The sequence below is a fragment of the Cupressus sempervirens genome, chromosome 5 (genome assembly GCF_028749045.1).
Source record: "Cupressus sempervirens isolate cs-2001-9-10 chromosome 5, ASM2874904v1, whole genome shotgun sequence".
NCBI classification, from domain to species: Eukaryota; Viridiplantae; Streptophyta; class Pinopsida; order Cupressales; family Cupressaceae; genus Cupressus; species Cupressus sempervirens.
This window is the reverse complement of record NC_143122.1, coordinates 918,896,771-918,922,683: the sequence shown is the minus strand read 5'-3', so window position 1 is coordinate 918,922,683 and position 25,913 is coordinate 918,896,771. Positions and strand designations below refer to the sequence as shown.

The 25,913-nt window shown below is 32.8% G+C and overlaps 2 protein-coding genes across 2 annotated transcripts; both read right to left on the bottom strand.

The window, feature by feature from the left end:
- Positions 1 to 1,398: 1,398 nt before the first annotated feature.
- Positions 1,399 to 3,124, bottom strand: LOC149558939 (L-type lectin-domain containing receptor kinase IX.1-like). Its single transcript, XM_089831141.1, has 2 exons — positions 2,180 to 3,124; positions 1,399 to 2,082 (listed from the first exon to the last, which is right to left on the bottom strand). Exons 1-2 carry the CDS (start codon positions 3,122 to 3,124, stop codon positions 1,399 to 1,401), a joined length of 1,629 nt encoding a protein of 542 aa, XP_089687267.1.
- A 16,438-nt stretch (positions 3,125 to 19,562) lies between these two features.
- LOC149558938 (L-type lectin-domain containing receptor kinase VIII.1-like) lies at positions 19,563 to 20,975 on the bottom strand. Its single transcript, XM_089831140.1, has 2 exons — positions 20,117 to 20,975; positions 19,563 to 20,011 (listed from the first exon to the last, which is right to left on the bottom strand). Exons 1-2 carry the CDS (start codon positions 20,973 to 20,975, stop codon positions 19,563 to 19,565), a joined length of 1,308 nt encoding a protein of 435 aa, XP_089687266.1.
- Between the last annotated feature and the right edge of the window lie 4,938 nt (positions 20,976 to 25,913).

Sequence of the window (25,913 nt, the reverse complement as noted above, 5' to 3'; positions counted from 1 at the left end):
AATGTTTGAAGTTAGGTTTTACTATTAAATTTTTAAATCAAAGATTAGAACATTATATAAATAATATTAAGAACATATAAGTTTTTTGTTAAAAGAAATTAAATGCATAGAATTATGTCAATAGGAAAGAATCAATCAAATCTTCTTCTCTTTCAAATACCAATTTATTGCTATATATGCATAGCTTAATTCTTGTCATTTTGATACTGACCTTTTTTTATCCTTACATTATAGATATCAGAAAAAAATTAACTATGGATGCTCAACAAAATAATTTTGAGAACACTATCACAAGCCCATTTCTTCCAAACGAGTTGGTGCAATCAAGCCAAATTGTTCAAACTTATTTGGATAGATTGGGAACAATCATTTCCAAGTCTTGAAAAAAAATTACAGATGAAATTCATAATGCGAGCTTTCATGTTCGAGGTGTCCAAGATTCTCAAATCTTGTAGATGGGACAATATACAAAGGAAATTCATGAGGCATGGAAGAAATCATTTGGGTTCTTTGAATTTAGGAAAGACATCTTCTATGATGAAGAGCACATGGATGGCGAAAATAACCTTTTCTTCACTGATGAATTCCACATGTTTTTGCATCACTATAATGAAATCTAGGAGTCATATTATTTGACATTATCAATTTTTTTTATAAATTTGTCTGTTCGACTTATCAATTTTGATGAACGTATGTTATTTTTCCTTTGTCTTAAATAAATTTACTATTATACATACAAGACTATTTGGTATTTAGTATATTTGTAGATCTTATCTACACAAAAAAGTTCCTGCTATATGTATTTGTGAATTGTTAAACTATTAATTAGAAATGAATAAATATCTATCTTATCTAAAGTGCAATGCCACTAAATTAATGTGATATTTTAAACCAATTTTATAAAAAATAATTTACTAAATCTACAATTTTTTTAATGTTTGGTTACAAATTTATTTCATAGAAATGAATAAATCAAGTATGAATTTCCAATCGGATCAAGAAAGAAGACAATAACAAATGGATCAACAAAGAGCATACCAGAGACAATACCAGAGAGAGTATTGTAGACGACGACAAGAACAAATGACACATGCTGAAAGAGAAGAAGAAAGAAGAAGGAAAAATGAATTTTGACGACTAAATTATGCTAGAAGAAGGGCAGGATTGCTAATACAAGAATTGGAATTACAAAATAGGGATAGAATTACTCGTCAACGAACATCCGATGAAGTATCTCATTTTGAAACACAAGGGAGACATGAAGTTGATTTTGAATCAAGTGAGAGATACAATCAAGCATTACTTGTATTTGTGGAAATGAGTCACCAGAATGAAAATTCAAGAACAATAGAGCGTGTTCCTGAAACACCTCATCCTACAAGCCAAAATAGGATAAATTTAGGTGGACAAGGCAACAGAGAAAATATACAAAACCCAACTGTGATCAACCGGCCGCCTTCCGCAGGCAATTTCTAGTGTAACCGCCCCAAAGCTGTACACGTCAGCTTCTCGACTGGTTTTCCCTGTTATGTAGCACTCTGGAGCAACATACCCCCACGTGCCCGCCACCATGGTCGTATGGGAAGCCTTCTTGTCACGTTCCATCAGTCTTGCCAAACCAAAATCACCCAACTTGGCATTGAAATTAGAATCCAGCATTACGTTGCTTGCCTTCACGTCTCGATGAACGACATGCTGGTCCCACTCTCCGTGGAGATAAACAAGAGCAGAGGCAATGTCACAGGCGATACTATATCTTCGGCTCCAATCCAGCATATCCTCCTCTTCCCCAAAAATGTGTTTATCCAGACTCCCATTTGGCAAGTACTGGTAGGCCAGAAGTAACTCTCCCTTTTCAGGGCACCATCCTAAAAGCCGCACAAGATTACGGTGTCTCAACCTGCTGATTGTTTGAACTTCGGAGACATACTCCTTTCTTCCTTGTCTCGATCCTTGAGCTATTCTTTTCACAGCCAGCGCGTCCATGGTGCTGGGCAGGATTCCTTTGTAAACGCTCCCGAAGCTGCCTTGTCCAAGGTTTTCTTTCTCGCAGAAATTTCCTGTTGCGGCACTGAGCTCGGACTAGGAAAAGCTTCGGGGGCCATGAGAACAGCATTCGTCCAGCTTTGGATCGCTCTCTTCCCTAGCCTTACTTTCTGTTCCCCTTTTTCTGAAATACTGCCACCAGCGAACAACTATGAAGCCACATAGGACCACAACAGTGAAGAACACGCATATCAAATAAACTTTCACAGAAAATCTGTTTGCATTGCCATTTTCTAAGTAATTCACCAGGAGGTCCGACTTCCCATGAATATTTAGAAGTAAAATTCCAAACTTTTACGGTGTGCGTCTCTGTGTACTCTCCAGTGGCAGCCAAGAAGCCAATCTTGATGTACTCTGGTAGACAGTTGCTCAGATCTATTGTGTGGTTAAATAGAGCAATTTTGGGTTTAGAAGAATTATACCAGAGAAAGAAGTGCAGAACATTTTCTACACCGTCATAATCCACCCAGGCATCCCATGTCGCGTTTGTGAGATTTTGGTGTGTAGAGTGATTAAATAGACTGGATGTATTGAGCAGAAAAATGAACTTCGAGAAAATGCTATTGACGTCAATCCCAACATGATTGTCATTAGGATCCCAATCGTTGTTGTATGTATCAAACTCCACAGAAACCATCTGATAAGATGATTGTTTAAAGCTTTCCTCATTAAACAAGCCAAGAAATCCACCATAAGCGTCCTCTGGTGGTTCCAGTTCGAATGGTGCCATGAAGAGCGCAAGTCCATCTCCATGATTATCGTATATTTCATTGTTCAGATCAATATTGAATTGAAAGTAACTTGAAAAATTGGCAGCCCCAGTAGACCTATTCCATAGTGGAATACGGTCAGTATAATATGCCCATCCGGAACTGTTCTTAAGGTTCCCTGATGCTTCATTTCGTGTAAGCTGCAGGGCTCCTTGATTACTCTCTTGATATGTGGCATCATTTTTCCTTTCTATACCTGTTAGAGGAGGGAAGCTAAAAGTAACGTTTCCTGCATGCGATGATAATAGGAAAAGAGCAACATAGGTTAAGAAAAGGAAGGCCCATGTAGGGTGAGTGAATTTAGCCATCCTAATATGTGATTTAGAGGGTCTCTGAGGGTAATTTGTTAGCAATTATATTTTGTAGTGCCTTTCATAGGAAGAAGGCTACTGCAATTGTTCGGCCGATTCCATTTCGAGATAGGAACGAATGCATAGGCCTCTCTCTTCATTATTATCTTACAGGATTAGGACCTGCTGATTCGTTAGTCAGGATTTGATTGTTAATTCTATAGGTAGTGTATCTAGTATGTAGAGGTAAGGCTTTTAAAATTCAGTAGTTGACCTTCCAACAAATGGTGCAAACATGCTACTGCAGAATTTGTCTGCAACTAAGCTTTAAACTTGGATATCCAAATAAACAAAGCCATCATAGTAGCTAAAACTTAAAAAAGCATGAAATTCAAGGAAGTAATTGCCATAGCTTGATTCAATACAACCAAAAATTTGCAAAAGAAGTAGTCATCAATAATTATATATAGTTACAAAACAATAAGAATTGATTTTAGATGGTTTCAGTGTTAAATTCAATTTTTTCAGTTTCTTTTAGTTGACTATATAGGTTATGCTAAGCATACCAAGGCTATCATGCTATATTTTTTTTCAATGTATTTGTACTCCAAATTTAGAAAATATGAATTGTAGGATCTTAATTTAATTCCTAATCCAAGCTTGCTATTTTGGAAATGAGTGTTTGATTCCATTTTCTTTTAGAAAGTCTTGCATTGAACTTTCTTGTGGTATAACTTTGTGGACAATGTGTTGGTCTAGGTATTCTCTGTTGAAATCTCTTGTGTCATGCTTTTTTGGGCAATGCATTGATCCAAGAATTCTATGCTCATTCTCCAAATCTTTCTTAGCAATTGATGTCTTTTCTACCTCATCTTCAGAATTTTTTGTGTCACTTTAAGACGTCCAAACTTATAAAATAGCATATCTATGCCAATTTTTAAAATAGATATTTGACTAATAGCATAATATAAAGTAGATCTTTCTTTCTAATTGATTTTTCTATCATTCCCCCTACACAACACGTAGTGGATTCACAACAATAAAATAAGCTTCTCTAACTATGGACAAGATGGGCCAGCCAATGATAACATACAATCAGCCTGCTGTGTTTAATTGTCATACAAATAAGCAAGAAGAAAATAAGTACATATCATAAATGACCTATTAAGTTGTTTTAGGACCATAAAATGCATTTTTTTATGTAAAAGAACATTAAATGTTTTACACATTCTTTTGAAACCTTTGGACACGAGTTTCCTACGAAAGAGCATGGTTTTTCTAGCATATGGAGCAACCATATGGGCTACTATTCTATCTCCTATTTTTTCCTATAATGGGACCCCAAATACATGGATCCAAGGGGTTTCTAGATTTCTCTATCGATATATATTAAGAGAAAAAAAGAAATCTAGCCTTTATGGATTCATCATAAATCATAATATGATCATCTATAAGGAAAGGCCTCTAACTTAAATCTTTCTTATTTTTTCTAAAATTTAAAATTTGCCTTCTTTATTAACAAATGATTATATTGTAAAACCCTCTTAGAAATATCATAATTTGACTTTCTATGGAAAAATTGTCCTCATTATCAATGATTAAGTTCTTGTAATTCAATTGACATGTATTTTCTTCTCCTTTGCACAGGTTGCTAGGATCCTTTTACTTACAAGAATTCATTTCTTTTCTTTAGTTTCTTTTATGCTATTACTTTAAAAGCTTTTGTTGATCTTAAGAAATCTAGGAATGGAATTGAAGATAATGCATACAGCATTGAACTTTAAATTGGATGAAATTTTACTTGTACGTACTTGTGATAACATGTAAAATGAGGGAAGACTTGACAAAATCATGGCTATAGTGTTGTTCAAGATCACATGGTTCTTGAAAATGTTAATGGAAGCTTAGGGGCATACCAATTTAGTTGTATTAATGAGGAAGGACAAATGGAATCAGTAGGACAACAGATGGAAATTGTAGTATCATAGAAACTAGAATTACACATATTGTAAATAAATATTATTTTCTATGTGTTAAGCTTTACACTCTCAGATAATAGGAGTATTTAACATGCTTGACTTGTAAGTATATGTGCACTCTTGTGAATAGAAACAAGCCTGTATATGACATGTGGAGTCAAGAGGGCATGAAGAGGAAATCAAGAATAGTAGCAAAAACATATTCATAGGCTGGCAAAAACATAATAGTTCTAATAATGTAATGCTCTATATGCAATGATTTCATAAAACATATCAATTAATAAAAGGATAGCTCCATTGATGTCTAACACCTACAAAACTCAGAAGCCCATGCCAATAGCAGAGTTATATCTTTGTCAAACATACAAGCTCCCATCTACACCTTTACTTTGAATGTCTTAGACTAAATTATTATGTCTTTTCTCATTTAGCTTTGGATGTAGCAGTATAATAGTTCCAGTGTCATGCTCTATATGAAATGATTTCATAAAATGTATCAATTGAGAAAAGGACAACTCCATTGATGTCTACCAGCTACAACACTCAAAAGCCCATGCCAATAACAAAGTTATATCTTTGTCAAACATACAAGCTCAATTATTATTTCTTTACTCAGCTTAGGACATAAATATTTAATTTAAACCAGACTAATCTAAGTCCTATAAGGATTATTAAAATTATCTACATTTATTTATCCAAATTACAAAAATTATCAATAATTAGAAATAATTTACTAATAAATAATTTTCAAAAAATTAAACATTTAATGACAAATGAAAATCTTTATTTTATTTTATTTTGAGGCAATATAAGACAAGAGGAAACCTATTTTTTAGTTTGTTTGTTGTTCCATTTGTAATTTAACGTCCCCAATGCTACTTTTATCCCTTACCATTGTAAGAATAGGGCCCCAAAATGTGAGAAATTATGAATCTGCAAACAAAAATTTACTCATTGAGTGAGTTGAGAAAATGTCAACATGCATGCAAAAATTTTTGATAGGCGGTTGATGTTGGAAAATATTTATTGGCAAAATGCACAAAATCGAGTTATAATAGACTCAAAATTTGCCATGTTTGTAAATATTTTGATGTTGTATACTAGGAAAAAAATAATTAAAAAACAAATCTTAAGCTATTCCAAATCGAAATCCATGCAAAGACCTAAGCATGTATATATATTTTGTCAAATGCTAAAATGAGCGACAAAATATATTGCATTGTTTTCAAAAATATTATCATCATATGAGCATTTATTTACACTTCAAGAGACTACTTGATGGATTGCAAGTTTTGGCGTAAGATATATAGGGATTTCTTTGTAGAGTAAATCATTACTAGAGCCATGCAAAAATACAAAAAATCTAATGAGTTGACAGAATTTACATCGATTTAATTTATTTTTTATTTAGCTCAATGGGTTTGAAAAACTATAAGAAAGTGGCATGGTTACCAAATAGGATACTAAGAAAAATTAAAAGTGAAACACCAAAAACTTCAATCAAAAAGATAGTAGAATAGTTTTTCCTACAATATGCAGAGTTATTAATTTCAGAAACCAAGAATTCTATTTCTTCTAATGAGGGATGGATTCATGTTGAATCACTACTCATGAAACATGGGTCAATAAGTTTGACTCAAAAACTACACAGTTAAATCTTGATAGCAATATCACACATCAATAAAATTTATCCTATAGTATGTAATGCATACATATTTTTAATTTCATTTTTATTAATTATTCTTATTTTCTCATTAGTCCGTATGCATTTTGCTAGGGGTTTTATATTTTATCTATTAAGAATTTTAAAAGAAAACTATTCCAACCAATGAACAAATGACAGTTTAAAATTATTAAGACATTGTAATGTTTTTTTATTGCCCATGCTAGAGTGGACTGGAATGATAAAATAGACAACTGAAATGTAAGGACAATGTAAGATTTCTTAATACTTTTTAAATATGACATTTAATACTATAGTTACAATTGTCGTGGGTGAATGCCTTTCCATTTATAGTTCCAGATTGTTCCTAAATTTCTCGTGAATTGTTGTAGACCTCTTGGATCTATTCTAGAGTCTACGATGATTTTTAAGTTCCCTACAAACAAAAGTGAAAATTGATTTGATATTTTTTTTTCCTTTTGGGGTCACTATCAAAAGTTATCTGTAATTTTTTGTTGTCATCAAATTTGAGAGTTTTTGACAGATTATTGAAATATAATTTTGTAGGTAAATTTGTGCAAAGTTTTCTCCCACTTCCACATTGAGATTGTGTGTTAAGTTGTACAAATATTAGGTTTGTTAAGGATATCTATTGTAGTAGAGCTTAACTTTGGTATGATTTCCCCCATTTCGTAGTGCAGTCTTTAGATTTAATGATAAAGGAGAGGTGATTGCATTGGTTTTTCTATGATTAGAATTCTTAAGTCATTGGTTTCTGTTATTTAAATTTGAAAAATGAAGATTTTGTTATTCTATTTGTGGTGGCTATTTCTTTCATGCCGCTCCAAAATTATTCAACCATCAGGATAACTGTTACATGATGTTGTAATTTTCCATTTATTTAAACTCTTTTTTCTGTTATTGTTTGGCTCAGTGTCTACAGGTTCGATGATGTATAGGGTATTTTTTTTCTGTGGTAGGAAAGTTTATATATATTGTGATGTCTCCATTAAAAAATTTCTCATCTTTTCAAATATATTGCACTATATCATATTTGTGAGCTAGAGAAAGATTTTAGATTTGTAATAATAGAGTAAGGATGAATGTATTAGAAGAGTTGATTAAGTGCATAGGTATATGCAACGACCAATGGAGGATTCACTACCTAGTTGGAACATCATGGAGTTTAACATTAACCATCCAATGTGGAGTGCATCATCTAGAATTTGTCATATAACTTAAAAGGTGTGATACAGTGACAATCATTCTTTGTTATTTGTATTTGGATATCTCGCATGGAAGAGAAAATACTCTAGACCAATATGGTGCTCTTGATATTTTAATGCTAATCTTGTTCACTCTTTTAACATTTAAAACACATATGATACACATATAATACTGAGCACCTCGTCCTTATATGATATAATATAAAATTTCACCCGATATTGCTCACTTCACAACATTTGACTAAATATCTTTAAACCCTCCCAACTAATATTCCACTCATCTTGCCAAACAGTAATCTTGGGACACCAGATGGGAAAGTATTTTTCATATCAAGCAATATGGAATTCTTAGTGGAAATCCTCGTGGATATTCTAACAAAGTACAAAACTGACGTTGAAATTCATGGGCTTCTTGTTTGATATTACATTTCAGTCTTTTTGAAGGCAGATAGGCATGGTACAAAAGATGGTGGTTAGTATATAAGTCAAGTCATTTTTATAAAATGTTAAATTCCTCGTTAGTTTGTTGTCTCTATTTTACTTACTGATTTTATGATCCGGCATTCCCTAGAAAACACATAGAAGTTGAGCATTTCTTAATGCAGTCAGTCAGGTGATTACATTTTGACATACCAACGAACACGTATGCCTCTTTGTGTTGCATTAAATTTCATTATTGTTTTGTTATCGATAAGACCTAGGAAATTGTTAGTGATGATGAAACCTCGACAACACATAGGTTCCATCAAGGTCTTGGTTGAGATATGAAGAGTGTGCAAGAGAAATATTTTCGATGTCATCCACTACAAAATTTATCATGGAATGCCTTTGGCCATTACGAACGAAAAACATCGAACAGGTTGAAACGTTGAACAAGTTGTCATCAAATTTTTGAGTTTTTGACAGATTATTGAAATACAATTTTGTAGATAAATTTGTGCAAGGTTTTTTCCCACTTCCACATTGAGATTGTGTGTTAAGTTGTACAAATATTAGGTTTGTTAAGGATATCTACTGTAGTAGAGCTTAACTCTGGTATGATTTCTCCCATTTCGTAGTGCAGTCTTTAGATTTTATGATAAAGGAGAGGTGATTGCATTGGTTTTTCTATGATTAGAATTCTTAAGTCATTGGTTTCTATTAGTTAAATTTGAAAAATGAAGATTTCGTTATTCTATTTATGGTGGCTATTTCTTTCATGCCACTCCAAAATTATTCAACCATAGGATAACTGTTACACAATGTTTTAGTTTTACATTTATTTAAACTCTTTTTTCTATTATTGTCCATCTCAGTGTCTACAAGTTCGGTGATGTATAGGGTATTTTTTTTTGGTGGCTGGCAAGTTTATATATATTGTTATTTCTCCATTTAAAAATTTCTCATCTTTTCAAATGTATTGCACTGTATCATATTTGTGAGCTAGAGAAATATTTTAGATTTGTAATAGAGTAAGGATGAATGTATTCGAAGAGTTGATTAAGTGCATAGGTATATGAAATGACCGATAGAGGATTCACTACCTAGTTGGAACATCATGGAGTTTAACATTAACCATCCAATGTGGAGTGCATCATCTAGAATTCGTCATACAGCTTAAAAGGTGTGATACAGTGACAATCATTCTTTGTTATTTGTATTTGGATATCTCGCATGGAAGAGAAAATACTCTAGACCAATATGGTGCTCTCGATATTTTAATGCTAATCTTTTTTACTCTTTTAACATTTAAAACACTTATGATACACATATAATACTGAGCACCTCGTCCTTATATGATATAATATAAAATTTCACCCGATATTGCTCACTTTGCAACATTTGACTATATATATTTAAACCCTCCCAACTAATATTCCACTCATCTTGCCAAACTATAATCTTGGCACACCAGATGGGAAAGTGTTTTTGATATCATGCGATATGGCATTCTTAGTGGAAATCCTCGTGGATATTCTAGCAAAGTAAAAAACTGACGTTGAAATTCATGGGCTTCTTGTTTGATATTAAATTTTAGTCTTTTTGAAGGTAGACAGGCATGGTGTAGAAGATGGTGGTTAGCATATAAGTCGAGTCATTTTTATAAAACGTTAAATTCCTCGTTAGTTTGTTGTCTCTATTTTACTTACTGATTTTATAGTTCGGCATTCCCTAGAAAACACATAGAAGTTGAGCATTTCTTAATGCAGTCGGTCGGGTGATTTCATTTTGACATACCAACGAACACATAGGCCTCTCCGTGTTGCGTTAAATTTGATTATTGTTTTTTTACCGATAAGACCTAGGAAATTGTTAGTGATGATGAAACCTCGACGACACACAAGTTCCATCAAGGTCTTGGTTGAGATATGAAGAGCGTGCAAGAGAAATATTTTTGATGTCATCTGCTATGGAATTTGTCATGGAATGCCTTTGGCCATTATGAATGAAAAGCATCGAACAGGTGTAAACTCTCGGAGCTTCTTGTTGTGATGTTCCACTAGTTCAGTGTTTTTCAAGGCAAATAGGCATGGTCCACAAATGCCGGATATCATAGACATCCATTTTTTCGTATAGTATTCTAATGCCTCGTTAGTTTGTTTTCTCTAATAGGCATTAATTAACTCGAGAGGCTTCTACAATGGGAGCACATTTTGTTGTAAACAATCTAATATTTTGAAAAAATTTGATAGGTAGTTGAACAGTTATACCACGTCCTTTATTGAAATTCCATTCGAACTTGACCAGTAATGCTTAACACTGACGCTTCTTATTCCCTCATTAACCACACTGTATTTTTGGTTTGAACGCTTCGATATTTCCAAACACTAAACATGCGTCCTGCGAGTCCATAATTGCAAACGTTAGGTCCAGTCAGGTCGTCATCAAATAACAGTTTATTGCTGACAGTGTGAAGACACGTTTAGACGTTTCTAAATATATTTCTTCGTCATTCACTCGAGTAAGGAGAAAGCCAATAATCTGTTATGACAAGAAAACCAAATGTCTTGCCTTATGCTCCATTTTTACACATTACATGTTTTCAATTCTTTGAAGTTGAACCATCACACATCAACATTATATATGGCAAGAGCCTATTTTCTTTTTTATTCAACATTGTATTGAACAACAGGATCGATATTTTGATTTCTATTCAACATTGGATTGAGTAACAGGATCAATATTATGATTTCTATTCAACATTGGATTGAGCAACAACATCATTATTCTGAGTATGTATGTTTATGTGTTTTGATTTCTTCTATTTTTGAAACTTTTATTGTGTTATTTTTTCTTATTTTCAAAGCTCTATAATTTCCTTAATTTTTCTTAGAAACTTTGATAGAATAGAAATTCTTCTCAATTAGAAACATTGTAGATTTGTATTTCTTCCATTTTAGAAACTTTTATTGTGTAGTTTTTTCCTATTTTGAAATCTGCATAGTTTCCTTAAGTTTTCTTAGAAACTTTGTTATATTAGAAATTCTACTCAATTGCAGATTTCTTTCTATTTCTTTCTCTTCATTCAAAACATTAGATTTTTAGAATTTAGATATTATAGTATTAATTAATCTGACTTCTTCATTAGATTATTTGAATCAATGATTATATTCCTCTATCTATTATTAAAATAACATTACAAAGCTATTTTCAAATAAAATTAATAATGGTAATTGTTTGCAATTTTAATAATTATATGTTTTAATTTTTAATTTTTATTAATGAGTAGTAATCTTTTTAATAGATAGATCAATTTTAATATATAAAATTTTAGATTATACTATTTTTCATGTTATATTGTTAAAATTTAGATATGCTCTCAAATTATTGATATTAGAAAACCTTTTAAATTTGTTTAGATTTGTTTACTATGTGGATTAATAATGATTGTTTGCAATTTTTTATAATTATATGTTTTACAATTTTTAAAATTTATTTAAATAAATAATTTATTCTTGAGAAATATATTAGTCTAAAATTATGATATAGTTAAATTAATATTCAAAATATTTTAACAACAATAAAAAATGTAGTAGTAGATGTGTTAGAAGTTGTAATCTTTCCTTGGTGTGTTTATAAATCAAGGTTAGACCTCCTTTCTTTATTGTTATAATATATTAGGATATAAGCCAAGGTATCCTAATATATTTCTTTTTTGTCCTTTTTCCACTACATCTTATTTTATCATCTAGTGGAATATGTGAGGACAAATATTTATTGTAATTTGTAATTTAGATTATTCCTCCTTAAGAGCAATCTCACACTTGGCCTCACACACTTATGAATGGCGGCATTCATAGACATGGGAGTTACATTCTAACTCCTCTCTCTGATCTCTATTTAAGAGATGACCCTCCTCTCTCATTTCTAATGAGGTTTCTTCCTCTTCTTAATTATTGTATGAGCGATTACTCTCTCTCTCTCTCTCTCTCTCTCTCTCTCTCTTCTTAGGCTTTCCATGCCTCATTCATAATGTCACAAGGGGTTTTCTTTGCTTTCCCCTTTCCAAATATCTTGTCTCATGGTGTTGGATCTTGAAGCTTTCTCTCTCCTATCTTATGGTAATATCTTTTCATGCATTAACTCACTTAGATTCTTTCCTGATTTTTGCTTATTTCCATATTTCTTTTTCCATTTCTAACATGGTATTAGAGCAGTTTAATCTTTGTTTTGAGTGTTTGCATGAAGGTAGGATTCTCAGAGACTCTTGAGAGAGATTTCACTAATTTCTTCTTTAATCTTTTTAAGATGGAAGAAATTGAATTTTTTTTGGATTTGGCTAGTTTACCGCCAAACCTCATTAACTTTTGTTTGTTCTAATTTGTGCAGGTTTTGATATATTGTTGATAAAAAAAAAAAAATTATTCTTCTTTCAACAAGTATAATTTATAATTCTTATTTTAAATAGTATTTTTTATTATATAGTGTGCAATTTTCTTTTAAATTAAAATTTATTATTTCTATAATTTTTTTTTGTATATATTTTACTATGAGGATGGTATTTGTGGTTTCAGTACATTGGAGGACATATTTCTTTTTCCATTTCTAACATAAAGAAATGGAAATAGAAATCCTTATCTGGACATATTATGAAAATTTTTGTGGTCATTTTTCAGATTCTTCTCAGCATGTGTTTAGAAGGTACACCCAAGACTGCTCGACATATTCTTGTCCATGTAATCTTCATTCCACTTTTCCTTGTCCAAGGTGTGGCTGTCCTATTTTCTTTGTCATCTTTTGTGGGCTCAACAGCAAGCTCCACAACCTTCTCCACGTCTTCCTTAGTCTGTTCCACGGCTGTGACCGTGGGCTCTTCCTTCAACTCTGTTTTTATGGCAGTGGTAGGTTCCTCCGCCTTGACCGCCTGCTTCGGCTTCGCCGCAGCCTTTTTTGGAGCCGGTGAAGTTGTGTTCTTCTTTGCTGCACGAGGTGGCATGGCTGCTATTTTCTTCTTTCTTCCTTTCGTATCCGCTCAGGGTTTTGGTTGTCTTGATAGGGTTTCTAGGGGTTTCGCCCGATTCTTCATCTTGATTTTCTTCTATGTCATCCACATTACCATCTATGTTTTCTGTCTCTTCTTTTGTAGACTCTTTCATATCCTCTTCGTGTTCACGTGTCATGAACGGTGTCACCAAGCGAATAGAATTGGGATTTCTTTTTGGTTGAGTGTGAATGGATTTTAAGCATTTGGGCATCAGATTCTCAACTTACAAGCTTCGTCGCTCGTTTCTCTAGGCTTCCTTCGAAGTGGGGTTTTTTTTGTTCTTTGAGGTTTCTCGGGCTTCCTTGCAATCGGGTTTTTGGCAAAGCCACAAGGGACTATAAGTGGTATTTGGATCCTTTTGTGCTCTCTATTGAGCTTTTGAATCAGAGAGCCTAGAAATTAGGTTTAGTTTTATTTTTGGGTTTTCTGGCCTTCAACTGCAGGAGCAAACTAAATGTAAGTTTGGATTGATTCTTGGAAGGAAAAGATGGTTTCTGGAGTTGATCGACTGCAGTTTGTGGTCGAATTTATGGGATTTTGTTTCTTTGTTTGGTTGTTTCATTGAATAACTTTTTGTTTCTTGAAATTTTTGGGCTACACGGATATTTTGATTTTGACATCATCCAATTTGGCCTTAAGACGGTCTGACTGTTCTGGTGCACAATCAGGTTTCTATTTTTGGTACTTTTTTCTTTTGCAGTTTCGACTGTTGGATTCGACAGTCTTTATTCTTGTCTTTTCTTGTGGGAATATTTTAGTGGGAAGGGAATTTTGATTTTATCACCCTCTCAATTGGCTAGACAGGTTGTTTTCTTTAAATAGATTGACCATTTTGGTCTGTTATTGGAGTTATAGAAGAAGCCTTAACATTGATGAGTTTGAGACAGACCACCGGGAAATTTGGTATTTAGTTTGGTTCAACAGTTCAATTTCTATCCATTACTCGAGTTTCAGAAGAAATCTGCCCATATTATTGATTATGAAACAGCCCTCCGGGAAAGTCGGTTTTCTGATTTTGGTCTAGTATCTCGTTCTTGTTGTTCTATCCGTTTCTCGAGTTTCAGTACAAGTGTGCAAACATTATTGAGTTTGAAACGGACACCGTGAAAGTTGGTGGTTGGTTTTGGTTTAGGTTGAACAACTATTTTCTTGTTTAGGCAGCTTGATGGCTTGATTAAAAGGTTTTTGGTCTCTCTTTCTTCTGCTACCCTTATTGCCATGATGAAAAGAATCTAAAATTACGTGGTTTTAAGTTAAATAAAAAAGGAGAAGTTTAAGGATTTTTTTTTAAAGAAGTTTTCTTAGTATTAAAACTAATTAAAGTTTTATTATCCTTTTTACATAAAAGGTTAAGAGTTTTTATGTTTTTTTTAAATAAATAAATAAATATCTTCATTTACAATTCCTTTTCTTGCCATAATCTAGGAGGATTCTTGTCTTTGTTGGTGGGCCCATCCTTAATATCTTCTCACTTGTGTTCACCCTACATGGAGATTTTAACTAATATCTAATAATTTATGCTTATTGCTCTTTCAAATACTTCTTTTTATTTCAATTTATTTAGGTTTATGAGTAATCTTACACTATTGCCTTACTTATTTAATGATTTGATTTTACTATGTTCTATTGATCTATCTGCACATGGTTGCAGTTTTATGCTTTTATAGTATCTCTTTATGCTCATAGTAGCATTTCATGGTTTAATACCATTCTTTTATAATATATATTTTTTGTAAGTTGCATCGGGAGCCAATTTTTTAAGGTTAACTATGGTGGACCCGACAGTTTTAAACTGACTCATAATTGCCTTATCTGGCCCGTGGAGTATCCCTCCAACCTATAATTGGTGTACACTTATTTCAGTGGAGTTTCCCTCCATTTGTTCCACTTTTTTCCTCAATGCGAGGATGATATTTTATGGGGATTTCCCATTTCAATCTCTTTTTCTCCTTGGTGTATGCTCCTAGTTGTGATTTATTCATGGTATGACTTCCTACATCTTGCTCATTTTTTAGTGTATAGGTGACGAGGCTACCATATCTTGGAGCACTCCAATATTGGAGACTTTATTTGAGAAGTTGTTTTGACCCATGCTGATTTTTTTCCTCGTGGGAATGATGTTACTTGTCCATGATGGATTTCTTATTTGAAGGCAATATGTTGTTACTCCTCATAAACCCTTCCTTTGGTCCACATCGGCAATAATTCTTAGAAAAATTGTAACTTGAATTATTTGGTGCTTGAGGCACATGTTCTACTTATTTATTATTGTCTCTCTTATATTTCTTTGATAAATATACAATGTGATAATGTTCTGCATACTTTATTGCCTAGATCGTGGGTCATGTAGGTGATCGAGTCCTGACCCATTCACTTGTAGTGGGATGACTCATTAATGGACTGTCTATATCCATGTGATTGATGCAATGTTGATGCAGGTTTCATTAGTTGGCCTTGTCTGTGGTCATTTGTGCATTAGTATGTTCCTTTCATGAGAGATTTATTGCATCTATTATGATCATTTTGAGCTTACGACTTATTTTTAGATATCATGTTAACTCCATTGCATGTTGGTGAACATATTTATTTATTCTCATCTCTCTTTATTCTCCTTGATTAAATTATTATAACTTCATTTTTTTTTACTAACTTGTCCATTCAATGTAATTCTACTTGTGGATAGTTGTCTTGTCTTTTGCTTTTTTTTAGGTGATCCATCAAGGAACCTTCTCAATTTTTCACATAAGAAGATGTGTCTATGCTTCCACTTGATCAAATTCAAAGGAGTCATGTACTTCTCTTGGATTCGCAAATGTACCATATGGCTTGAAGACAATCAAATTACTTCATATTGAAGATTAAGTTACAGATTTTTGTAAATTATGGGTTTAATACCCCTTGATATAATTACCCCAAGTAAAGATTAAAGGGGGGTGTTAGAAGTTGTAAGCTTTCCTTGGTGTGTTTATAAACCAAGGTTAGACCTCCTTTCTTTATTGTTATAATATATTAGGATATAAGCCAAGGTATCCTAATATATTTCTTTTTTGTCCTTTTTCCACTACATCTTATTTTGTCATCTAGTGGAATATGTGAGAAAAAATATTTATTGTAATTTGTAATTTAGATTATTCCTCCTTAAGAGGAATCTCACACTTGGCCTCACACACTTATGAATGGTGGCATTCATAGACATGGGTGTTACATTCTAACTCCTCTCTCTGATCTCTATTTAAGAGATGACCCTCCTCTCTCATTTCTAATGAGGTTTCTTCCTCTTCTTAATTATTGTATGAGTGATTGCTCTCTCTCTCTCTCTTCTTAGGCTTTCCATGCCTCATTCATAATGTCACGAGGGGTTTTCTTTGCTTTCCCCTTTCCAAATATCTTGTCTCATGGTGTTGGATCTTGAACCTTTCTCTCTCCTATCTTATGGTAATATCTTTTCATGCATTAAATCACTTACATTCTTTCCTAATTTTTGGTTATTTCCATATTTCTTTTTCCATTTCTAACAAGATGGGTTCAATGTTGTTTTTAGATTCGATCTTGTAAGATTTTAAACATTTATATAAGTGTTGCATTCTATGAACTATCATCATCATGTTGAAGAGTAGTAGATAGATTTTAGATCAACTAATTATATAGTATGGGTCATGTGAACTATTATCATGATGTTAAATAAAAGTAGATGAGATTTATATCAATTATAGCTCCTACAAACTATTATTAAGATTTGCAACAAAAGTAGAATAATTTTTAATCAACTAATTATATGCTATAGGTCCTATGAACTATTATTGTACTATTAAATAAAAGTAGATGGATTTGAGATTAGCTAATTATACTATTATAGGTTTTATCAACTACTATCATGATATTAAATAGTAGTAGAATAATTTAGATAAGCTCATTATACATCATGAAGAAATTTAAATCTAATACTTTAAGGAAACTCTTAAATAAAAATAGGAGTTGTTTTTTTAAGAAATAGAAAATTGATTTGAAACCAATCCATTATATAGTTTATCAAACATCCAAGTTTAGATAAATAAACATAGATACACATGTACAATTATAATTAATTTATATATTTATAATGCATGATACATTAATTTTTATTAATGAGTAGTAATATTTTTAATAGATAGATCATTTTTAATATATAAAATTTTAGATTATACTATTTTTCATGTTATATTGAATGATCAATATTATTGTATTACTGTTATGCATCTTTTGAGAATAGACTTATCGGAAAATAATTTTTTATTGCTTGATAATAAAAGAAAGTTTAAAATTATAGGTATCATTTAGTTATGTATTTTTAAAGAACAAAATTTATGAAAAAATAATTCTTAAAAACTTTGTTAGAATAGAAACTACATGGTCTCTACCTTGTCTTGTGATGTATGTAAGAAGTAGGTCCTAGGCCTTGATATAATCTCTAACATTTTGTTCAAATTTTCTCTAATTTATAAATTTCAACCTTATATTAAAATAGATTAGAAAATTTCAATTAGATCTATCAACTAAGTCTGAAAGATTAATATACATTTAAATGAAATGATGCATCAGGAAATTTAAATTTTATATTTAAGAATGTCTTTTAATTTTTATAAATTTTATTCTACTTATAAATCTCAATTTTAACGTCTATCAAAATATGAAGAAAATAAAAAAATATATTTCATGAAATGTTATCTATTTTCTCCTTAATATTTGAAGTTAGGTTTTACTATTAAATTTTTAAATCAAAGATTACAACATTATATAAATAATATTAAGAAGATATAAGTTTTTTGTTAAAAGAAATTAAATGTGTAGAATTATGTCAATAAGAAAGAATCAAACAAATCTTCTTCTCTTTCAAATACCAATTTATTGCTATATATGCATAGCTTAATTCTTGTCATTTTGATACTGACCATTTTTTATCCTTACATTATAGATATCAGAAAAAAATTAAATATGGATGCTCAACAAAATAATTCTAAGAACACTATCACAAGCCCACTTCTTCCAAACGACTTGGTGCAATCAAGCCATATTGTTCAAACTTATTTGGATAGATTGGGAACAATCATTTCTGAGTCTTGTAAAAAAATTACAAACGAAATTCATAATGCCAGCTTTCATGTTCGAGGTGTCCAAGATTCTCAACTCTTGCAGATGGGACAATATACAAAGGAAATTCATGACGCATGGAAGAAATCATTTGGGTTCTTTGAATTTATGAAAGACATCTGCTATGATGAAGAGCACATGCATGGCGAGCATCACTATAATGAAATCTAGGAGTGATATTATTTGACATTATCAAGTTTTTAAATTAATTTGTCTGTTCGACTTATCAATTTTGATGAACGTATGTTATTTTTCCTTTGTCTTAAATAAATTTAGTATTATACATACAAGACTATTTGGTATTTAGTATATTTGTAGATCTTATCTACACAAAAAAGTTCCTCCTATATGTATTTGTGAATTGTTAAACTATTAATTAGAAATGAATAAATATCTATCTTATCTAAACTGCAATGCCACTAAATTAATGTGATATTTTAAACCAATTTTATAAAAAATAATTTACTAAATCTACTTTTTTTTAATGTTTGGTTACAAATTTATTTCATAGAAATGAATAAATCAAGTATGAATTTCCAATCGGATCAAGAAAGAAGACAATACCAAATGGAGCAACAAAGAGCATACCAGAGAGAATACCAGAGAGAGTATTGTAGATGATGACAAGAACACATGACACAAGCTGAAAGAGAAGAAGAAAAAAGAATGAAAAATGAATTTCGACGACTAAATTATGCTAGAAGAAGGGCAGGATTGCTAATACAAGAATTGGAATTACAAAATAGGGATAGAATTACTCGTCAATGAACATCCGATGAAGTATCTCATTTTGAAACACAAGCGAGACATTAAGTTGATTTTGAATCAAGTGAGAGGTACAATCAAGCATTACCTGTATTTGTGGAAATGAGTCACCAGAATGAAAATTCAAGAACAACAGAGCGTGTTCCTGGAACACCTCATCCTACAAGCCAAAATAGGATAACTTTAGGTGGACAAGGCAACAGAGAAAATATACAAAACCCAACTGTATTTCTTAGGGATAATTTCTATAGATCCCAAATGCAGTTTTGACAACAATTAGATAGCTTGAAAATGCCACAGATGTGTTATATTTGTCAGGAATGCTATCTACGAATGAAAGCGGTCTGTACATCAGAAGGTCCAATATGCAATAGATGTTGACAAGAAAAGGGAAACAATTGTGTTCTTCAAGGCTATGATCAATCGGCCGCCTTCCACAGGCAATTTCTAGTGTAACCACCCCAAAGTTGTACACGTCAGCTTCTGGACTAGTTTTCCCTGTTATGCAGCACTCTAGAGCAACATACCCCCGCGTGCCCGCCACCATGGTCGTATGGGAAGAATCCTGGTCACGTTCCATCAGTCTCGCCAAACCAAAATCACCCAACTTGGCATTGAAATCAAAATCCAACATTACGTTGCTTGCCTTCACGTCTCGATGAACGACACGCCGGTCCCACTCTTCGTGGAGATAAACAAGAGCAGAGGCAATGTCACAGGCGATACTATATCTTCGGCTCTAATCCAGCGTATCCTCCTCTTCCCCAAAAATGTGTTTATCCAGACTCCCATTTGGCAAGTACTCGTAGACCAGAAGTAACTCTCCCTTTTCGTGGCACCATCCTAAAAGCCGCACAAGATTATGGTGTCTCAACCTGCTGATTGTTTGAACTTTGGAGACATACTCCTTTCTTCCTTGTCTCGATCCTTGAGCTATTCTTTTCACAGCCAAGGCCTCCCCAGTGCCAGGCAGGATTCCTTTGTAAACGCTGCCGAAGCCGCCTTGTCCAAGATTTTCTTTCTCACAGAAATCTCCTGTCGTGGCACTGAGCTCGACGTAGGAAAAGCTTCGAGGGCCATGGGAACAGCATTCGTCTAGCTTTGGATCGCTCTCTTCCCTAGCCTTACCTTCTCTTCCCCTTTTTCTGAAATACTGCCACCAGCGAACAACTATGAAGCCACATAGGACCACAACAATGAAGAACACGCATATCAAATAAGCTTTCACAGAAAATTGGTTTGCATTGCCATTTCTAAGTAATTCACCAGGAGGTCCAACTTCCCACAAATATTCAGAAGTAAAATTCCAAACTTTTACGGTGTGCGTCTCTGTGTACTCTCTAGTGGCAACCGAGAAGCCAATCTTGATGTACTCTGGTAGACAGTTGCTCAGATCTATTGTGTGGTTAAATAGAGGGATTTTGGGTTTAGAAGAATTATACCAGAGAAAGAAGTGCAAAACCTTTTCTACACCGTCATAATCCACCCTGGCATCCCATGTCGCGTTTGTGAGATTTTGGTGTGTAGAGCGATTAAATAGACTGGATGTATTGAGCGAAAAAATGAACTTCGAGAAAATGCTATTGACGTCGATCCCAACATGATTGTGATTAGGAAATGAACTTTGAGAAAATGAATTCCACATGTTTTTGCATCACTATAATGAAATCTAGAAGTCATATTATTTGACATTATCAATTTTTTTTATAAATTTGTCTATTCGACTTATCAATTTTGATGAATGTATGTTATTTTTCCTTTGTCTTAAATAAATTTAGTATTATACATACAAGACTATATAAAAGTTCCTCCTATATGTATTTGTGAATTGTTAAACTATTAATTAGAAATGAATAAATATCTATCTTATCTAAAGTGCAATGCCGCTAAATTAATGTGATATTTTAAACCAATTTTATAAAAAATAATTTACTAAATCTACTATTTTTTTAATGTTTGCTTACAAATTTATTTCATAGAAATGAATAAATCAAGTATGAATTTCCAATCGGATCAAGAAAGAAGACAATACCAAATGGAGCAAGAAAGAGCATACTAGAGAGAATACCAGAGAGAGTATCGTAGATGACGACAAGAACAAATGGCACAAGCTGAAAGAGAAGAAGAAAGAAGAAGGAAAAATGAAGTTCGACGATTAAATTATGCTAGAAGAAGGGCAGGATTGCTAATACAAGAATTGGAATTACAAAATAGGGATAGAATTACTCGTCAACGAACATTCGATGAAGTACCTCTTTTTGAAACACAAGGGAGACATGAAGTTGATTTTGAATCAAGTGAGAGGTACAATCAAGCATTACCTGTATTTGTGGAAATGAGTCACCAGAATTAAAATTCAAGAACAACAGAGCGTGTTCCTAAAGCACCTCATCCCACAAGCCAAAATAGGATAAATTTAGGTGGACAAGGCAACAGAGAAAATATACAAAACCCAACTGTATTTCTTAAGGATAATTTCTATAAATCCCAAATGCAGTTTCGACAACAACTGGATAGCTTGAAAATGCCACAGATGTGTTATATTTGTCAAGAATGCTATCTACAAATGAAGGTGGTCCGTACATTAGAAGGTCCAGTATGTAATTGATGTTGACAAGAAAAGGGAAACAATAGATTTTCAGCTTTAAATAATATGGATCAAGGGCCACAACCTGAGAAGCTTGGGAACTTGACCCAACTTGAGGAAATGCTAATTGCATGTGTCAGCCCCATACTTCAAGTTACACATGCAACAGGCGGTCAATATAAATATAAAGGGCATAAAATAAGTTTCCCACAAAATATAGAACATGTTTCCAATATATTGCCACACACAATAGATAATTTGCCAATTATTATTGTTAGATGAAGAGATCAATGTGGAACAAACTATAACTTTACTGTGAATAGGGATTGTGTCTACAAAGCACTCAAATACAAAATAGAGCATGATAAATTTTATTCAGATGTCCAAATTAATGAAAATGCTCTCAATGATCTACCTAGAAATGCAGATGAAAATATATTTTCCAAATTAAAGACAGTCTATATGGAATTTGATTCAAATGCAAATGAGATTATTTTTGTTGGTCCAGTCATGGAGTCAGATGAAGGAAATATAATAGATCATAAAACATCAATGGCTTCAAGACCACCTAATGCCCAAAAAGAAATGGAACTTATTCGTGGATGGGTCAATAACCCTGATGTGAATCCACCATCATTGATAGATTGGCCAAGTATAGGTGTATCTCCCATTAATGAATATGTGACATTAGGATTACTTGATATGGCATTTCCAACATTGTTTCCTGATGGAAGTTGTGATTGGTTAGAGCCATGGTTGTGGTAGGTTTATCTTCACAAATTTGTGAAACATCTGATGCATTATAGGGATCATCGTTTTGGAACAATCCCAGATTTAGATATTTTGTATTCAACATGATAATGAGACATCGTGCACAAAACTCATCGTCAGTGTTTGTGAAAAGAAACTTTAAAGACATGCCCATTACCATCCATGAATTGCGACAACATATGGAAAACATACCCCACTCCAATCTAGAAAATAAATTGATGTGGTTTGGGACATCATTAAGGGGAACACGGTCATATTGGACTAAATCTTGTGCAGAATTGACAGATTTGCTTCATCAAATTGGTACTCCTACAATATTTTTCACATTAAGTGCAACAGATATGTATTGGCCTGATTTGCATTCACTTATGCTAGGAACAATTCCAACTGATCCATAAGAACCTTAGAATTGGAGAAGACAAAATATTATTGACTATCCTCACATAGTTGCACACTATATGCAATTAATAAACTCAATGTTTAGAAAAGAGATTCTAGAAAAGGGAATGAATGTCAAGGACTTTTGGTGTAGATATGAATGGCAACATACGGGGTCCCCACAAATACATGGATTCATATGGATTGAAGGAGCACCTGATGATGATAAAATTTACTGGTCAATTGAGGAGGAAAGAAGAAGTGCTGAAAGATATTTTCACTCCATTGTTCATGCATGGAACCCTAGAAATGATCCTCATCAATGAAATATACAGGCATGTTAATCAATTTATATATATTCATGTAATGTGATATTAATTAGTGTACTTATCTTTTCTTACCTTCAATTGTAGGCATTGGTCAATTTTCAACAACATCCATGTCTCCAAAACACAAGACAGCTTGCAGAGGTGGATTTGGACCGTGACTATGAGGAAATATTAAATTGTGTGGAGCGACACAGGATTTGTAAGGAGGGTGCATGCCTATGAAAAAAAGGGAAAGATGGTTTGCAGGTAATTATTTCATCCCAATGAATATTTACTAAATATATATAAATAATTACTACAAAATGATAGAGCTTAATATAATATTTCTTACATGGAGTGTAGGTATAATGCCCCTTGGCCATTAAACTTGGGGGGATCAAAATTATATGAAGACATGGAAATAGGGGAAAAGAAATTTGAACCAATGAGAAATTATGATAGAGTCAATTCACATAATCGTCACATACTATAGTTATAAAGAGCAAGTATAGATTGGCAACCTGTTCTTTCCAAACATGTTGTCATAAAATATATCGCGAAGTATGCAACAAAAGTAGAGAAAAGATCAGAAATATACTAGCAAATGTTGATGCATCTATCCAATATGAAAAATCCAGATGATTTAGTAGCACGGGCATATAGGAGGCTTCTAACTAAGACAATTGTAGAAAGAGACATTGGTACTCAAGAAACTTGCCATATGTTATTAGAGCTTCCATTAGTGGAGTGTAGTAGAAGATTTGTCAATCTAAATGTCTCACTTGAGATGTTCAAACCTGCAACTCTAAATAATGAAAATGAAAATGATGAAGAGAATAATAAAGAACAAACAAAATCTTTCATTGATGGTTATAAAAAAAGGCCATTATCTACGGAAGGTGTTACATTAATTAATGTAGCTAGATCATGGATATATAATCCTAAGAGAAAAAGAGACAACAAATGGGAGCCTACGGGAAAAGCTACAATTGTTAGAGTATTTCCTAGGTTTGTATCTATCCCTTCAAGTGAATCAGGTAAATGGATTGAGTTTTTTTTATCAGATTTACTTCTCTACAAGCCATTCTGTGATATTGAATGGGATATTCGTCATGATGATGCCTCTATCAGACAAAGTTGGGAGACATTCACTTACAACCCTTGACATGTTCAACGTATAATGTCTGCAGAAAATGTTGAAAACCCAAATGAATATGAAATTGAAGACAATGAAGATGTCCATAGAAATACTACAAAACATGAATGGGAGATTATATCAAGGTTGCACCAGGGTTAAAATATACATTGCTTAGAAATAGACATGTTGGGGAGAAGAGATGTTGATAGACAAACAAATTGGTCTATTGATTATCAAGGAGAAGAGTACAATTCCAGAGAAATCAATTTCATAAGTAACATGAAGAATAATGGGTGCCTTATCTATGATGAAATTCCTCAATGCATAAACTACATGACCCTTGGTGAGAAACAAAAAAAGGTAGTCAACATAATCATGACGCACTACAAAAGAAATCAAAATGCAGAACCATTGTTTTTGATAATTCAAGGAATAACATGAATAGGAAAATCATATCTAATTGGCGCCATTAGTCAATCTCTTCAAAATGCGGCAATGCTATCCCATTCTACACTTCTGTTACTTGCACCAATAGGAGTTGCAGCATTCAATGTAGGAGCTTCTACAATTCATTCAAAATTGAAGATACCAATAAGAGATTTTTCTCAACTGGAAGGAGCAAGACTCACAAGTTTTCAAGAACAAATATCAAATATAAAATATATTTTGATTGATGAAATGAGCTTCATTGGTCAAAACATGTTGGAAAATATAGATTCACGATTGCACCAAGCATTCCCACAATTTGCACATATAAGCTTTGGAGGTAAAGATTCTATTTTTGCATCATGAATAGCTAACTCATGTGTGAAATATACTATATTTGAATCAAATTTATGAATTAATACATAGTTTTTAAAATGATTATTTTCGTCAATTGAATTTTAGGTGTATCTATAATAGTGGTGGGAGATTTGGGCTAGTTGCCTCCTGTCAATGATAGAGCAGCATATGAAAAAAATGGGGGCACAAAGTTGCTATGGCAAGAATTCAAGATTGTTCTCACATTAGATAAGATATTTAGACAAGATGGGAAAGATATTGACCAACAAAGATTTCGACAACTTTTGATGAATCTAAGAGATGCAAACCCACAAATTGATGATTGGAGGTTGCTAATGTCAAGGACCCCTATCAACATAGATGTTGCAACAAATTTTGAATTTGATAATGATGTTCATTTGTTCTCAACAAATGAAAATGTTCATGCTCATAATAAAAAAATGCTACATTCATTGAAGCATCTCGTTGCATGTTGTGTTGCACCAAAAGCAGGTACTATTAATACAATAGATGACTGTTCAAATGATGAGCTTGATCTAGAGTTGTTAATATGTAATGATTCAAGGGTCATTCTAACTTCAAATGTATGTATAGAGGCTAGTCTTGTAAATGGGGCTC

Bases quoted from the DNA above. Each gene is read 5' to 3' on its own strand.
- LOC149558939 (XM_089831141.1), bottom strand. From the start codon at position 3,124: ATGGCTAAATTCACTCACCCTACATGGGCCTTCCTTTTCTTAACCTAT. The intron at 2,083-2,179 runs GTATTTCAGAAA...AGCTTTTCCTAG, and splicing joins ATAGTTGTTCGCTGGTGGCA to TCCGAGCTCAGTGCCGCAAC.
- LOC149558938 (XM_089831140.1), bottom strand. From the start codon at position 20,975: ATGTGGAATTCATTTTCTCAAAGTTCATTTCCTAATCACAATCATGTT. The intron at 20,012-20,116 runs GTCTGGATAAAC...ATCTCCACGAAG, and splicing joins CGAGTACTTGCCAAATGGGA to AGTGGGACCGGCGTGTCGTT.